This window comes from Staurois parvus, unplaced genomic scaffold (assembly GCF_062004578.1).
Source record: "Staurois parvus isolate SC_StPar_1 unplaced genomic scaffold, SC_StPar_1.0 ptg002393l, whole genome shotgun sequence".
NCBI classification, from domain to species: Eukaryota; Metazoa; Chordata; class Amphibia; order Anura; family Ranidae; genus Staurois; species Staurois parvus.
In genome coordinates this window covers 42-16481 of record NW_028320189.1, presented here as the reverse complement: position 1 = coordinate 16481, position 16440 = coordinate 42, and the positions used below count along the sequence as shown (strand labels likewise).

At 43.8% G+C, this 16440-nt stretch overlaps 1 protein-coding gene across 1 annotated transcript; it reads left to right on the top strand.

The window, feature by feature from the left end:
• The first annotated feature begins 2526 nt into the window (after positions 1-2526).
• Positions 2527-7838, top strand: LOC149431134 (peroxiredoxin-2-like). Its single transcript, XM_089665876.1, has 2 exons — positions 2527-2674; positions 7681-7838. Exons 1-2 carry the CDS (start codon positions 2572-2574, stop codon positions 7836-7838), a joined length of 261 nt encoding a protein of 86 aa, XP_089522002.1. The 5' UTR covers positions 2527-2571.
• The last annotated feature ends 8602 nt before the right edge of the window (positions 7839-16440 follow it).

Here is a 16440-nt window from a genome sequence, read left to right as displayed (position 1 = left end):
AAATGAATTTATTAATTTGTTGCAGAAGCCTGTATACCCGTGATCAGCAGATCGCTGGTGCCATGCAGGTCTCCTGAATCTGTCAGTATATCTGCTGGTCTGTATTGGATGTACTGATGGGAAGAATCAATGAACTACCACGGTGCTCCATCATGCTATGGTAGTTCATTGAGAAGTACAAGATGACAGCCTCTAAGGCCGTCAGAACTTGTAGTCCATTCACAGGACTCTGTGAATGACATGATCGTGTGGGCGGAGCTGGGCATGCTTTTTTTTTCTTTTTTTCTTTTTTTTCCTTTATTTCCCCCCCCCCCCTTTTTTTTTTTTTTTTTTTTTTTTTTTTTTTGTGACAGCTTGTATGGGAAGTTCTCCCAAAGGTGAACCTTTTTCTTTAGACACTTGTTTCCACAATCATGAGGGAGATTTCATGTCTGTAGACTCAACAGGACGAGAGGGGAAATTGTATCAATTTGAGGGATATCTCCTTTTTACAGCGACTAATGTCCCCCTTGGGAAATTCCCCATAATTCCTTTTCTGGCTGCAACTCCCAACATTATGGATTTGCCCTCACTTTTCATGCCTGGGGGTCATTGGTGACCAGGAGTAAGAGGATGAACCTCCTGATGGGCTGCAGACGGCAATCAAAATTTGACAGGTGTTCTAATCCCTCTTCAGTGGGGGTGGGGGGGGGGGGGAGTTTTGCCCTCAGTAGGGTTACACTTTAGTTTTGATATGTACATATTTGGGAACAAAGTTGCAAAACCGCGTTGAGGCATTAAGATTTGTTTTCCCTTCAGGCATTAAGGCTACGTTCACATCTGTGCGGGTGGTGCCGCATGACAATCCGTGCAGCCGCACCACCCGCACAGAGAATTGCGGACCTGCAGGCGGGTGTCATTCTCATGGCACGCCGCCCGCACTGGAAAACGCAACTGTACTGGGAACTGAGGTTCCCGTGCGGGCTGCGGTTTCCAAAGTATAGGGACGACTTTCCCTGCGTGTCATGGACATGGGAGTCCATTCAAATGAATGGGCTCTCGTGCCCCTGCAAAACTCGGCCCGCACGGCCGCATAGATGTGAATCGGGGGTCATACTTTGCTGGAAGAATGCAGTCACGCAATACATTACTATATATGCTGCAGTTGCTCTCTGATGTACTGACAAATGCAGCTTGATGCATTTTGTTGCGCTGTGCAGGATGCGGATTGCTAGTTTTGACTCCTGCTCTAACCTTTAGGCATTCCATGTGCACAAAAACCACATTATTATTATTATACAGTATTTATAAAGCGCCAATAGTTCGCTCAGCGCTGTACATTACAAAGGGGGACAGAACATGTGACAGAACAATACCAATACAATGCAAAACATGAGGGGATCGAGGGCCCTGCTCCTTGGAGCTTACAATCTAGGAGGGAGGGGATAGTGGTACAGGAGGAGATAGCTGTGGGGGATGGAGTGGTAGGAAGAGTGGAGGAGGTCGGCAGGTTAGCAGGGGGTGGGGTAGGCTTCCCTGAAGAGATGGGTTTTCAGGGTGCACCTAAAGGAGAGTAGGTGATAATCTGATGGGTTGGGGCAGGGAGTTCCAGAGGATGGGTGACACCCTGGAGAAGTCCTGGAGGTGGGCATGGGAGGAGGAGACCAGGGAACTAGAGAGAAGGAGGTCTTGTGAGGAGCGGAGTGTGCGTGTTGGGCGGTACTTGGATATTAGGTCAGTGATGTAGTTCGGGGCAGTATGGTGGACAGCTTTGTACGTCAGTGTTAGGATTTTGAATTTGATCCGTTGGGCAATCGGAAGCCAGTGGAGGGATTGGCAGAGGGGGGTGGTGGAGATGGAGCGGTTGGAAAGGTGAATGAGTCTGTATATATCATGTCTGTATATATGTGATCTGTCGATGTTTGTCTCTTAATACATGTGATCTATGAATGTGTTTAAGTCCCAAGTGTGGCTTCCTATCCGGCTGGTCATCAGGAAGGACTTTTCCTGGACTGTCTTTGTTTCCATGAGCCCAGAGGAAGAGCTCTGCTGGGACAGCTGTATGTGTTTGTTGCTGTATCTGCACCTCCTTTTTCTTGTCTTCAGTGTGCTGTGTATGGGGAGTACGTGAGGTTCATCATGTCATCCTAGCTTGGCTGTAGTCAGACATTTTTTTCAAAATTGCAATATTTCAAAAATTGGTACAAATTTTCCAAGACTGGGTGCATGGCTAGATGTTTGTCCATTGCAATGCTGTCCATAGATCTTTTTGTAAATCTGCCAGAGGGCTGAAGGAAATGACAAGCCTTCCGCACAAGCAAGGATGGGGGAATCCTCCCCACTTTGACATTGGGGACTGTCCGCTGTCTGAATACACTGATTGCAGATGCTGATCAAATGAGTTTTCTAGTAGTCCCATTCACCAGAAGTTGATCGTTGGATTGAAATATGAATTCCTGACGATGTATGGCCTCTATCGGCCGTCTGAATGGGTAGGACTCTTCCAAGCGCCTATCCTGATGAATGTGAACTGTCACTAAATGTTGATTAAAGTTGTCTAATATTTAGTTATGGTGTCTCCTAGGTGCAATCATGTCTGCAGGGAACGCTCACATCGGGAAGCCGGCCCCAGATTTCGAGGCTACAGCGGTAGTGAAAGGAGAATTTAAACAAGTCAAACTATCAGACTACAGAGGTGAGTGTTACCATTGTACGGATGAGTGTCCTATATTAACTAGTGGTGGACTGAAATGAAAATTTTGGTGCCGATGCCGAAAATTCAGAATGCACGTGGCCGAAAACTGAAAGTCTGCGTATGTGGGGGTGGGGAGGCTCCAATTTTTATTTTCTTTTACTTTCATATATTTTTTTTTAACTTATGATTTTATTGCTATCACATAGGGGACCAATAGTCCCCTATGTGATAGCATATGAGTGACAGATCCTCTTTGTTGGGGGGAGCAGTGTGTGCAAGGAGGGAGCAGGAGAGGAGCAGTGTATACAGAGGCTCCCTCACTGGTTGTGCCACTGTTGGTGCTGGTTTTTAATTGTTGTTAATGGCTATTTTCTTCACTATAGCTCAGAGTTAGCTGTCCCTTTCCCCAGAGCTAAAGGAAACTGTTTTTTATCTCGGGAAAGAAACTAAAAGGAAACTTTTTAGCTTGAGGGAAAGTGACCGCTAATTCTGTGAGCTGTAGTGAAGAAAAAGCTGGAAATTACATTTAAAAACCTGCACTGACCTATAGTGACAGGCAGTCGCTGTATATACTGCTCATCTCCTCCCTTTGCATGGGGGAATTTTTAAAAAAAGAATAAATTTTTTTTTTTTTTTTCCCTGATTCATCTTTTTTTTAATCTTTTATTTGTCAAAAGGAATGTAAACATTTTTGTGACAGCAATAGGCTGTGCCAAGTACCCTCTAGGGCAGCAGTTCTCAACCTGTGGGTCGCGACCCCTTCGGGGGTCGAACGACCCTTTCACAGGGGTCGCCTAAGACCATAGGAAAACACATATTTCCGATGGTCTTAGGAACCGAGACACCGCTCCTCTATCTGTCTCCAGGCAAATGCAGATACTCTGAGGTAGTGGTGAGGGCAGCCGGAGGGGCTTGGCAGGGTGTCCCGCACTCCCGGCTTTCTGCAAGCCTCTCACGCTGAACTAACACCAGCACACTGATTGGCCCGCTCCCTCTTCCCTGTGCGTTATGAGAGGCCGGTCAGGCTGGAGGATCCTCCCCTGCAAGGGGTGGGTCGGAGGTGCCCCGCTGCCACCCATTGGCTGCCCTTGCACCTGCTGCATGTTTCTCGGGCGGGCAGCTGCTCACAACAGCTGGATAGATGTGAGCCGGGCCCCCCTTTGTCTGCGGGGAGGGGCGATCTGGTTACCCGCAGAGCGTGTGCCCTACAACCGCTCACCTCCCATGGAGGCTTCTCCTCACAGCACTTGTATGAGGGCTGGCACCGGGGCACCCGGCCCGCTAGAGGGAAGTACACAGCGACCAGGAATCCCAAACTTTCCGGGGTCATACAAGGAGCCTCAGGGCAGACGACTTGGTGTGGGAGAAGGCTAATATCCCTGGGGGGAGGGGGAGAATACTGGCCGTACACACTTCAATTTTACTATCAGATCCAATTAGCAATCAGATTAACTTCCGTTCCCATCAAATTCCTTCAGTCGACTGACCAGGGCGCAAAATGATCGACCGTTTTGCAATAATTTTATGGTTGGGGGTCACCACAACATGAGGAACTTTATTAAAGGGTCGCGACATTAGGAAGGTTGAGAACCACTGCTCTAGGGAGAGATTTATCATCTTAGACCCCAGACCTCTCCAATGCAGCCGATCAGACACAGATCAGTGTGATCGGCTGCTTTACTGGCCAGTAAACACAGAACCGAAACAGGATGTGACGAAATCCTTGTTGCTTTCTTTTTCTGATCCCACACAGTGGGAGGAACAAAATCTGTTCCTCCCACTGTCTGGGGGAGCAAATGCCGCTGGTCCCATCTTTACCAGGCTTGAGAGCCCATTAAAGGTGACGGTAGAAGGGGGCGAGACCTCCTGCCACCTGTAAAGGTAATCCAGCGGCTGCTTGGCTGGATTGGCTCTAAAACAGAACGGGATCATGGTTGTAGCCTCCTTGGCTGAAAATAAGTTTAGTTTTGCTTTTAAGTTGTAAAATTTGTTTTGCTCTTTTCAAAATATTGTTAATTTTATACTGAATCAGAACCCCCCCCATTGGGAACTTTTTTGCATTCACTGTTTCACCTGGACTTTAGCTTAGAACGTCAAGTCCAGACAACACAAGAGCAATGTATGCAGGAAAGTGTGAACTGACAGGTGTACAGAGTCAAACATGACCTGCAGGTTGGTAATGTCAGCCAGTTGACAAGGCACAAAATGGCAGGATTCAGGTGACTGCCCACTCTGGACTTGTGCTAACAAGGCTAAAAGTAAAGGGAACGGTTGTGAAGAAACAGCTAAACCCTTATAGCCTAGTTCTGCAATACATTCACATCCCTCATCTTTGTATGTTTAACCCCCCTGGCGGTATTCCCGAGTGTAGCTCGGAGTAAAGTTTCAGTACCAGAAGCGGTGACCCCGAGCTACACTCGGGAATACACTGCAGCGTTGCTCCGGGATCTGTTCTTCTCTTACCTTGTCCTGCGCTCCCGCGATGTCCCTCCCGCAGTGTCCCCTGTAATGTCCTCCAGCAGATGCCGGCATCTGTCTTCTGGGTTCTGTCCCCTGCAATGTCAGGACGAACGGGGGACGGAACGGCAGGAAATTTGAAAATGACATTCACTAAATACACTAAAATCACATAGTAAAACATTCCTGTATCAAACCATTTCATATACATTTTGTCCCGAGTGCTTTGTCTTGCGCCCTGCCTGCATTTTTACTGTTCTTTCTGCCTGGAAACTGAGAAACGTCCATGGCATCCAAAAAGCGTCCCTTTAGGTCAAAAGCGGTTTTAGATCAGCTAGAGAACAGCGATAGTAAATCAGAACCACTTGCAGAATTGAGTGATAATGATTCGTGGGGGAAATTCATCATCAGACACTGAAAACAATTTTGCAACGGAGCTCAGTGATGTGCGAACTTGGCGCTATATTTCAAATTTCAGTGTTTATGGTTTGATTATATTATTGAATTACATTTATTATATTATGATTATTTATTAAATTATAATTTAGGATTTCGGGTTTCAAATTTTAACATACCCGGGACGTTTACTAGACTCTTGTTCGGACAGATTTCAGTGAGTTCCTAAAATTACAGGCCTACGATAAAATACATATTTCCATGCAAAACAATGTACCGCTTTGAGCACAGAAATATGGACATAATCAGACTGCTAGGGAGGTTAAAGAACTAAATGCAAAACCTTTCATTTTGGAAAGCGTAAGGGGAAAATTAGAACATCTGTCGGAGATTTGCCTTCACTTTTTTCATAGTCAAAACAGGAAGTGAGAGGAAATCCCTCCAAAGTGAGGGAATGCCTAGTTGTCACCAGAACTAATGTCCCTATTGGGCCAATTTCCCCTCTATTCTTCTGTGGACAACCCAAAATTTGGGACTTTCTCTTTTGATAACCGTAAATAGGACAAATAGAGGGTGAATCTCCTGAATTGGGACACAGACAGCAATAAAAACCTGACTAGTATTTTAATCCCTCTCCACTTTATCCAAAACTAAAGAAAAACACCTTTGTACATTAGAAACGCTGCCAGAGCAGGAATGCCTATTGATCTTTCAGAAATCCAATGGACTTCCAACTTTTGATATAGTGAGCTGACAACATTGCCTGCGCTGCATTGAAATTCCATATCGGCCTCTTGAAGTTCTCCTCCTGTGGGACTGCAGAAAACCTCCCCCTAACATCATAATAGTTTACTTTCTCTGCATGCAATCCCCTCCCATACCAGCTGCCTGTTTTTGTTCTCCTGCTATTACAATGGAAGTTACCTGCTTGTGTGAAAATGGCATGGGCTGAAAAACAACGTTCCCTCTGGGAGCAACCTCAAAGCATGTGATTAAACAAAGCTCTAACTTGTACTCCATTCTCTATGGACCCGGTCTTGATGTATGTATTGTTTTAGACCAACAATACTTTCTGCCCGTCCTGGTAATGGTTGATATTTTTGAATACAGTTTCTACTTTTGTATATTAAATCTGTATCTTTCCATTTGATGCCATACACCTGCGCAGAACATTTGTACCTTTAGCACCTTTTTGGTAGCTGCATGTAGTATTTGGTGTTGCCACAAATGCACTGCTGCTTTTATTATTGGTATGTTCATTGCATACCCCCAGCACCATGACTGCTGTCCCTGATTGCTATTGAAAGCTCAGCAAGATGGGGGGGAATCTCATCTGATCTGACACCAATCACCTGCTGAGGAAGACCATGAAACTGGTGCAAGATTTAGTTTTTTTGTGTGGGTTTTTTTTTTGTGTTGGGGCTAGTGCAGGAATGGGCAAACTACGGCCCGCGGGCCGTATACGGCCCGGCGAACCTTTTAATCCTGCCCGCGGAGCGTGATAAAAAAAAAACAGCCAGGGCAGGCAAACATTGGCTGTCAGGATGTGTGTAGGCGGGGCGGCGTGACGAACGTGAGGGGAGCTAGGCTCCTCTCACAGTCCGCCCTGAAGACCGGAACGGCGCGGTAACACGGCGAGAGGAACTCGCGGATCAAAGGTAAGTAAATTGACACAGGGGGGACTTGGCTTACTACTTGGGGGGGAATAGTACTATGGGGGGGATGAATTGCTATGGGGGGATGAATTGCTATGGGGGGGATGAATTGCTATATGGGGGATACATTGCATAAAAGTTTTGTAAAATAACTTTTTATGCTTTTCTACCTTAAATTAATCTAAACATTTAATGTTACAAATTTTAATTTATATTCACACATACACATCATTCATCTACTCTTGGTCCGGGTCCAATATATGAACCCATTGCAGCCCTCGAGTCAAAAAGTTTGCCCACCCCTTGGCTAGTGGGAAGGAAGGGGTTGATTTTACTGAGACCTTACCTCTGGGCTAGACTTCCTGCTTTTCATCTGAGCCTTTAATCATTAGGTGTAATGACTATACTTCCCAATCATTACTGTTCAGCGTACAGAGTTTGCATGGAATGAGGCTCCTCTGCAGATTGTGACAAACTAATGCAAATTCTGTTTGGCAGGCAAATATGTTGTGCTATTCTTCTACCCCCTGGACTTCACCTTCGTCTGTCCCACGGAGATCATCGCCTTCAGCGAACACGCCGAGGACTTCCGCAAGATTGGCTGTGAGGTCATCGGGGCTTCTGTAGACTCCCACTTCTGCCACCTTGCATGGTAAGCACAGTAGACATGTCTTATTGTATCCCTTTCCAATGTCCACGTGGAAGGATCATCTAATGGGCTGTCCATTTTTGTGCTCTGCCAGGCTTTGCTTTTTTTCTTTAAAATATTTTTTTAAAATATTTTGAGGAGAATTCATAATGACGAGAACAGCAGAGAGTAAAACAATGCATATCCAGTCAATTGTACAATGTGTAGGAAGATGAAACTGACACCCCTGGACAACTGATGTCTCAAGAACAAGTTGGCCACCATTAAAGGCCACAAGCATCAATGACCCAAGTTACCTAGGGAGGGTATTATAGGCCTCTCACAAAAGAGCTTGTAGTGTTTAAAGGAAGACACAGTATACATTTGACTGGGATAGTCAGCAGTATGAAGGAAAAGAGATGAGAAGGAAGAAAAGGGGAGAAGAATATGGGAAATATAGGGGGCCATAATAAACCCCATGGGGGAGATGCCAGGGTCAGCCTGTGCTATTGGTTCACTTTTTCTTTTGTGATTGTCCAGGGATTTGCAGGGTTTGATGGGAAATGTCATGGTAAAACGTGAGAGGCTTGTGTTGATGCTCTACCTGCCTCTTGCTGCCTCGTGGACCTGTTGATATGCAAGGATGCCATCAGTGATGGGTCATTGGTGAAGAGGTGGTGGGCCGTGGACGTTGGCATTTTAGGGAGGCACAGTGGCTTAGTGGTTAGCACTTCCGCCTGGCAGTACTAGGGTCGTTGGTTCGAATCCCAAGCACGGCACCACCTGCCTGGACTTTGCACGGTCTCCCTGTGCCTGTGTGGGTTTCCTCTGGGTGCGTGGGTTTCCTCCCACACTCCAGACATGCAGGTAGGTTAATTGGATCCTGTCTAAATTGTCCCCAGTATTCATATGTATGAATGTGAGTTAGGGACCTTAGATTGTACACCCCTTGAGGGTCAGAGACTGATGTGAATGTACAATGTGTGTTGACGGCGCTATAAAGGTACCTAAAATAAATAAAAATACATTTTCTATTGAGACTACTTTAAAGAAAACCAGTTGCTATTGCTATGCGTAAAATACCCCTGTTGCAGGATAAAAGTCAAATCAAAAATTTATATTAAAATGCTAAGTAAAACTTAAATTTCCCTTGGGAAAGATACTTTACTTCTGACTTCAGGAAGTCGAGGGATATCTGCTCCCAATAGGAAACTGCAAAAAAAGCCTTAAAAGGTTTTTAAAGTGGAATTCCAGCTTGCACCTAACTAGCCTTAACTGTCCCCTTCCTTCCCTCCCAACACCTATGCTAACTAACCGGCAAGATTACATGGATATTTCATTTTCACTTCAGTCATGTGATCTCCTTACCCAGTGGCAGCTGCAGGGGAGAGGAGCACTCCAAACGGTTGGTAAAGCCTGGAGCAGTGATGTCACACTTTGACTTCAATGGTCCATCTGTTTGCAGTGCTCCCTCTCCCCTGCAGCTGTGCTGGCTAACAGTTGGACCCTGAGACCAGATCAGGCTGTAAATGGGGTACATATACACATCTTTCACAGGTCTTCAGCCTAGGTTTTAGGAGAGGGGAGGGGGCATTTGTAAGAGCTGGTTAGGGTCAAGCTGGCATTCCATTTCAGCCATTCTCTACACGATCAAACTGTTTTTAATATACTTTAAAGTACTAAAGTTTTGATATTAACAGTCAGAACCATTCTGAAGCCTCGTGATATTCTGGCATATAGACCTGTGGCTCGCTCCAGTGATCTATTCATTGACTATGAATATTGCATGAGACCTGAAGACTCAGCAGAATGCAGCAGGGCGTGGAGGTGTTGGCTTGTGGCTGATGTCCTCTTTATCTCTGCGGTGTTCTGCCATTCTCCACCCAGTCAGTACAGTGCAGGCCTCCCCAGTAACTGTACACCTCTTATCAGGTGAATGCAGATCTGCTTTATTGTTAATGGGGCAGTTTTGAAAATTGCCTGAGTAATCTACAGCCGAGCAGATTGCTTTGTACTGCAAAGCTCTGAAGACACGGTTCACCCGGGTAGTCTGCACACTGTGAAGTATGAAGATGAATACTTATTGGCCGCTTCTTGGGTTTCAAGGTGCGAATAGAAGCAGGGGAACTGATGCTATAAAGATGCTGAATTTAGTGGCCTTTAAAAGGTTTTTTTAACCACTTCAATACCGGGCACTTTTACCCCCTTCCTGCACAAGCCAATTGTCAGGTTTCAGCGCTCACTTTGAGTGACAATTGCACGGTCATACAACACTGAAATGTTATAATTTTGTTCACACAACTAGAGCTTTCTTTTGGTGGTATTTAATCACCGCTGGGGTTTTATTTTTTGCTAACTTAACAAGAAGAAAAAAAAACTTTTTTGGTTTTTTGTTATAAAACTTTTTGGGTTTTTTGTTATAAAAGTTTTCAAATGTTCTTCATAAATTTAGTCCAAGATGTGTTCTGCTAAATTTCTTTGAAAATAACCCAATCGGTATTTAGTTTGTAGGAAAGTTTAAGTTCACAAACTATGGGATATATCTGAAAATTGATCAATCCTGAAGTACTAACAGCCAATCCAATTTCTTGAGGCCCAAAAATGTCAGAACAGTACAGATATCCCCTCCATGACCCCTTTTTGCAAAGTAGACAGTCCGACGTATTTCTTCATAAGAGGCATGTTGAGTTTTTTTAAAGTTATTTTTTTATCATTTTTCGGAAACTGACGAAAAAAAAAATTTCCCTTTTTTTATTACATTCTGTCACCAGTGCAGTACAGCTTCATCATATAACTGGTGTGGTGGTGATCAGGGACTGGTGACTACGAAATAAATGAATTTTTTTTATTTACTTTTCTTTTTTCATATTGCACTGATCAAAGTAGTATAATGTTGCCATAGTAACATTGTACTACTTTGAGCAAGTGATCCGTATATTTTTTTTTTTTTGGTACACAATTTGATTATAGCAAAGAATTTCTTTGTAAACAAGCATTTAACTGAATGAAATTGATTTGAGTCAGGTTTTTTGTTGGGATTGGCCACGGCTAATCACATGACACAGATGGGCTGTGATTGGCCCAGCCTGTGTTTGTGATCGCTGTGACCATTCACAGCTAGACACACTTGTATACAATGGATGGCTTCCTTTCATGTCATCCATTGTATACAACGGTCATGTGACCTGCTGTGATTGTTCACAGTAGGTCACATGGTACTGGAAACAGGGCCGGTACTCAGATCTGTCATCGGCTGTCTGAGGTACACAGCCGATGACAGGTTGCGCCACGGTGCGGGCATGCGCAATCCAGGAAGGATGCCATATGGACGAAGTGTTTGCCCGGCCACCACTTGGCCATAGCCCGGGCGGCAGCTGGTTAATCAATGCCATGGGACAAGAACTACTTTAAATTTATGTTGCATTAGACCAAAGTATACATGGCTCACAACTCTATTTTATATCTGGTATCCCCCTGCTTAAGTGACTATTTCTAGGATCTACTGTTGCATAATTCATAAAGGATTCTGCGTGCACATTGGCAACGTTGGTATCCTTTGTGTAAGTGTATGTTTGGTCAAAATGAAAATTGTTACATTTCTGCAATTCACGCACATTCCTCATGTTCTGTCCCCTTAAAGTGACAATAGGCTTTTTTTTTTTTTTTTTTAACTAAATTATAAAGTATACTATGGCTTTTTTGGAAAGTGTTCAAGCTAGTTTCCTGTACACGCTTCCTGTCCACCACTGATGCTCCTCACAACTACCAGTGCAGACCAGTGCTGTCTGTTTATATGATTTGCTCTATACATACATAGAATTCCCATAGCCCTGACAGTTTTTCACGTAGATGTGTTTACCTTGGGATTAAGGGGGGGGCAGGAAAGGGTGGCTGTTCACATACACAAGGAGTATTGAGAAAATAGCCACCCTAGAACAGGAAGACTGACAATAGCATACAAAGATTGTATTTGAGAGCTGAAACAAAGGAAGAAAGATGATGCATTCTACTTGTATATAAACCTATTGCAAGCTTGGTGTCACTTGGGAGATCTGTGCAGCAGAGCCTACGTACATTTCTGACATGTCCAAGTGGTGTTTTCAGTCCTGCCGGAGTTCTCCCCTGCTGCACTACAGATTACCTCCCCTTATGAGGAGCTCTATAGATCGGTGTTCCTCAACCTTTTTTCAGTCAAGGCACCCTTTATAATTATGGATAATCTCAGGGCACCATGTTCTAAAATGTAAAAAATTCTACACCCAACATTAGAGATGATTTATTCTTCCAAAGCAAATACACCTTTGCATAGTGGTACTGACTAGTATTCCTGTGTCTCTCTCCCTTACTCTGCTAATGTGACTACAAGGGAGAGGCAAACAAGGATGATGTACATCACCCCACGTCCTCATCAACTGATGTCATTGGTTGTTAGGATGCAGGCAGCTAGGTCATAAGTGCACAATGAAAACCTGTGTACTAAAAAGCAGGATTGATCCACCTGCTGGCTTGTATACAGTTTTTGGACATTGCCAAGACACACCTTAAGAAGCCTGAAGGCACCCCAGAGTGCCTGGCCACCCTGGTTGAGAGGCTACTATAGATAAACAGTAGAACACTGGGCATGGCTAATGCCTGGGATTTTGGTTCAATAAACAGTTGGTACACTAAGTTGGGAATACACTAGTTTCTGGCACATCAGCTGTTACACTTGCAGTCTTAGGCCCCTTTCAGATGGGGTGGACCCATCAGCGGATCAGCCTGCTCAGTGGGGATCTCTCTGCTGATCCCCACTGAGGAGGCGGAAGACAGGTCTGTATCTGCTTCGCTGCTGTAGAGCGGACACACACTGCCGGTGGTCAGATGGAAACTGACCACCTGTCCGTTTACATCCGGTTGCCCTCCAATCCACCAGATGAAGAACGCATCCTCCTCTGTCTGTTTCCGGCCTATCTGGATGCTGGTGGGTGTTAGCAGACACCCGCCAGTCTATAGAGGTCTATGAATGGTCCGATCAGGTCCCCCTGAAAAACTGACAGGCGGATCGGACTGTCAGTGTGAAAGGGGCCTTAGAAACAAAACATGGAGAAATGTGGATGAATTGCAGAGATGGTCTGCATGTTTATTGCCCAGAATCTAAACTGCCCTACCTATAAATATCCATTGGTAAAAAGCACAGGTTTATCATCGCCCATAAAACCTTTAATCCTGGGTCTCTTCAGTGACATTTAGACTGCGGCAGGAGTGATGTATCCTTGGCCTTGCGCATTTGCGGGCGTTAGGACCTTTCACTGGAGATATAACACACGTGGTTCAGCTACCTCAGAGGTCACTTGTTCTGTTCACTCTTAGAATTCCTATATATAGAAGCATGGGCTGGTTCATACACACCTTATCAGCTACACTTGCCGTTCATAGTCCAATCTCCAAGCAAACCTGTGAATTCAAACCAAGCCTATGATGAGAAAATGCATACATACAAAGGTTCTTTGGTGAAAACGTGCATTCGGTAGATAAAAATGTAAAGGACCTGAAACTGCATGCAGTGCACACGAGTCACTTTAGATACAAATGAGGCTTCTCATAATGGTGCGGCACACAAACAGAAGTAGACCTTTCATTTGAAGTTCCACATTTTTTGGGAAAGATTTCAATCAAACTGTCCTGTGTGGGGGAATCTCCCATTAGGGACAGACTATAAAATCCTGAGACCTCTATCCAGAATTCTGGTGCTTTTAGGCTAGGTTCACATCTTCTTGTCAAACGTGCACAGAATTGTTCCCAAAATGCAGAGAAATGTGGTGACATTAATTGTTAGTTGCACGCACACATGCAGTTTCACACACCAGACCATCATGTGCCACAGACTTGTATTGGTGTGGGGTTTTTTTGTATTTTTTTTTAACCTCCTTGGCGGTATGATTCTTTCCGTTTTTTTTTTGTTTTTTTTTTGTGCTGAAAGTGGTACATTATTTTGCATGGAAATATGTAGTTTTTTTATTGTAGTCTGTAATTTTTAGGAATAACTCACTGAAATCTGTCCGAACAAGAGTCTATTAAACATTCCAGATATGATAAAATTTGAAACACGAAATCATAAATTATAATTTAATAATCATAAATATAATAATAAATTTAATTCAATAATATAATCAAACCAAAAACACTGAAATTTGAAATACAGAGGCAAATTCACACATCGCTGAGCAAAGTCGCAGAATCGTTTTCAGTGTCTGATGACAAATTTCCCCCACGAATCATCACTCAATTCTGCAAGTGGTTCTGATTTACTATCGCTGTTCTAAAACTGCTTTTGACGTAAAGGGACGCTTTTTGGACGCCATGGACTTTTCTAAGTTTCCAGGCAGAAAACAGTCAAAATGCAGTAGGGACAAAATATATGTGAAATGCATTGAAATAGCAATGACAGCAAAAATTACATTTTTAAAAAAATTCAAATTTCCCGCCGGTTCCGGCACCTGTACATCCCGACGTCACAAGGACCAGAACACAGAAGCCGGATGCCGGAATCGGCCGGAGGAGATGGACGGGGACACTGGAGGGGACACATCGCGGGAGCGAAGGACAAGGTAAGTGCTGCAGGGACCCCCAGAGAACGCCGCTTGGTAAGCCCAAGTGTAGCTCGGGGTTACCGCTCTTGGTATAGAAATTTTACCCCGAGCTACACTCGGGAAAACCGCTAAGGTGGTTAAAGATGGAATTTTTTTTTTTTTTTATTTTGCAGTATTTTGTACATATGGGCTGCCCTAGATGTAGGAACACCCTGGAAAGTGTACTGTTGTACCTGTAGTGTGATCCCAGCCTTAGAACTGATCTTGGATCAAAGATCAAAACAGACTAGTTTCCCTGTAATTCCATTGACTCGGGGATTATAAACTTCTAAATTATTTCTAATGCTATGTTCATAAAAGGACTATTGTAGTAGCTGAGGGTGAAGCATTGGGGACATTAACAGTCCTAATCTTCCCTCCTTTATAGCGAAGGAGTATGTCTAGGGCAAGATATGGCCAGGTAACTAAATATTAAGAGCGGAGGAGTGAGATAATAGAAACCTGGGTGCTGTTCCAGTGTAGACTTTTAAAGCCCAACTTTGGTAACACCATGACCCCCTTCCTGCATGTGCCGTCTTTTTTTTTTTTTTTTTTTTTTTTTTTTTTTTTTTTTGGTACATGCAGATTACTTGCCTAGATCATCTTCTTAGTCTCTTTGCAAGTGTGGGGAGTATAAATCCAATGCTTTGAGTGTTCCTACACCCATCCTGTCCTTGACCACCCCCTTGTAATGACATCACTGCTCTTTTAAATCTTAGGGACCCCCGGCAGGGGACACCCAAAGAACCCTGCCGGATGTAGAAGACTGGGGCCTGGAGTGTCATGTGAACACAGCTTTAGAGTAGTAAAGATTGTAAGCTCCAGGGTCAGGCCCTCCTAACCCTCTTGTATTGAACTGTATTGTCTCCTGTTATATTGTAAAGCACTGAGCAAACTGGTGCTATTTAAATCTTGTTTAATAATAAAAATCCTTCAGATGGGGCTTTTCATTTCATTGATCAGTTGGCTGTGTATAACTTATGTTCATACTGCTGCTCATACTGTGTTCCCACAGAAATAATTAGTGACTCGGTGCCCGCAATACCAAATCTTCCTGGTGATACATTCTCATTTGCCATGCAATATCACATCTTGTATTAGGTGGACATGTGTGTCTTATGCGTTTATGTCCAAACAGAACATGCGTAGAATGTAAGTTTGTCATCACAATAGATCTGGAACAATACTCACACTAAACCTTATAATAAAGTATGTTCAGTGGACATGCATGTATCACATGCGTATATGTCAAAAAATATATACGTGTAACTCGTCACCATATGTCTGAAACTAACCTATATGTGGTGCAGCGCATAAAGCATATAAAGTAGAATAGTGTCAATGGTATAAATATATAGGTTTACCCCTGAGGACGTGCATGTGCACGAAACGCGTTGGAAGGAGCCTACGTGCAGACTTCACGCTGCCGAGTCCGTGCTTTGGAACGGCAGCCATCTTGGTATATGGCATATTTAATGTTTTATTTTCCACCTGGGATGCTTTTATGCATAATTTTAAATAAATACTACACTATATACAGTTTTCCGGGCTGTGTGGTGAGCATTTCCTTTCAGGATGTAACTAGACCAAGAGATGTCAGAGTGGATAGCACAGATCACTTGTTGTATTTGCTACCTAACAAGTAGCCCTCTGAGTGCATAGTGGTGGTGGATTGTACACTGGACTCCAGAACATGGTGTAGAACCGAACACTATTTGCCGTGATTACTAGTATCACATCACTGATATACAGATTTATACTGTAAGGACTTTTTTGTTTAATACCATATTGGTTGTACTGATGTGACATTGTGTCAAAAAGGTATAAATGTATGTAGTCATCATCTCTGATAGCTACTCTGATAGCTACTGCTATAGCGCTCACCATTTGCATTTTGAGATCGATTTGAAACCATCCACACCCATAATGACAAAACCTAACAAAACTAAATAAAATCTTAATGTATGTTCTGTGGACATGTGTGTATCATATGCGTATATATCAAAACATAGAATCATGCAT

Excerpts from the sequence above, each read along its gene's own strand:
- LOC149431134 (XM_089665876.1), top strand. The coding sequence starts at position 2,572 with ATGTCTGCAGGGAACGCTCACATCGGGAAGCCGGCCCCAGATTTCGAG. Across the intron at positions 2,675-7,680 it reads CAAACTATCAGACTACAGAG|GCAAATATGTTGTGCTATTC; the intron begins GTGAGTGTTACC and ends TCTGTTTGGCAG.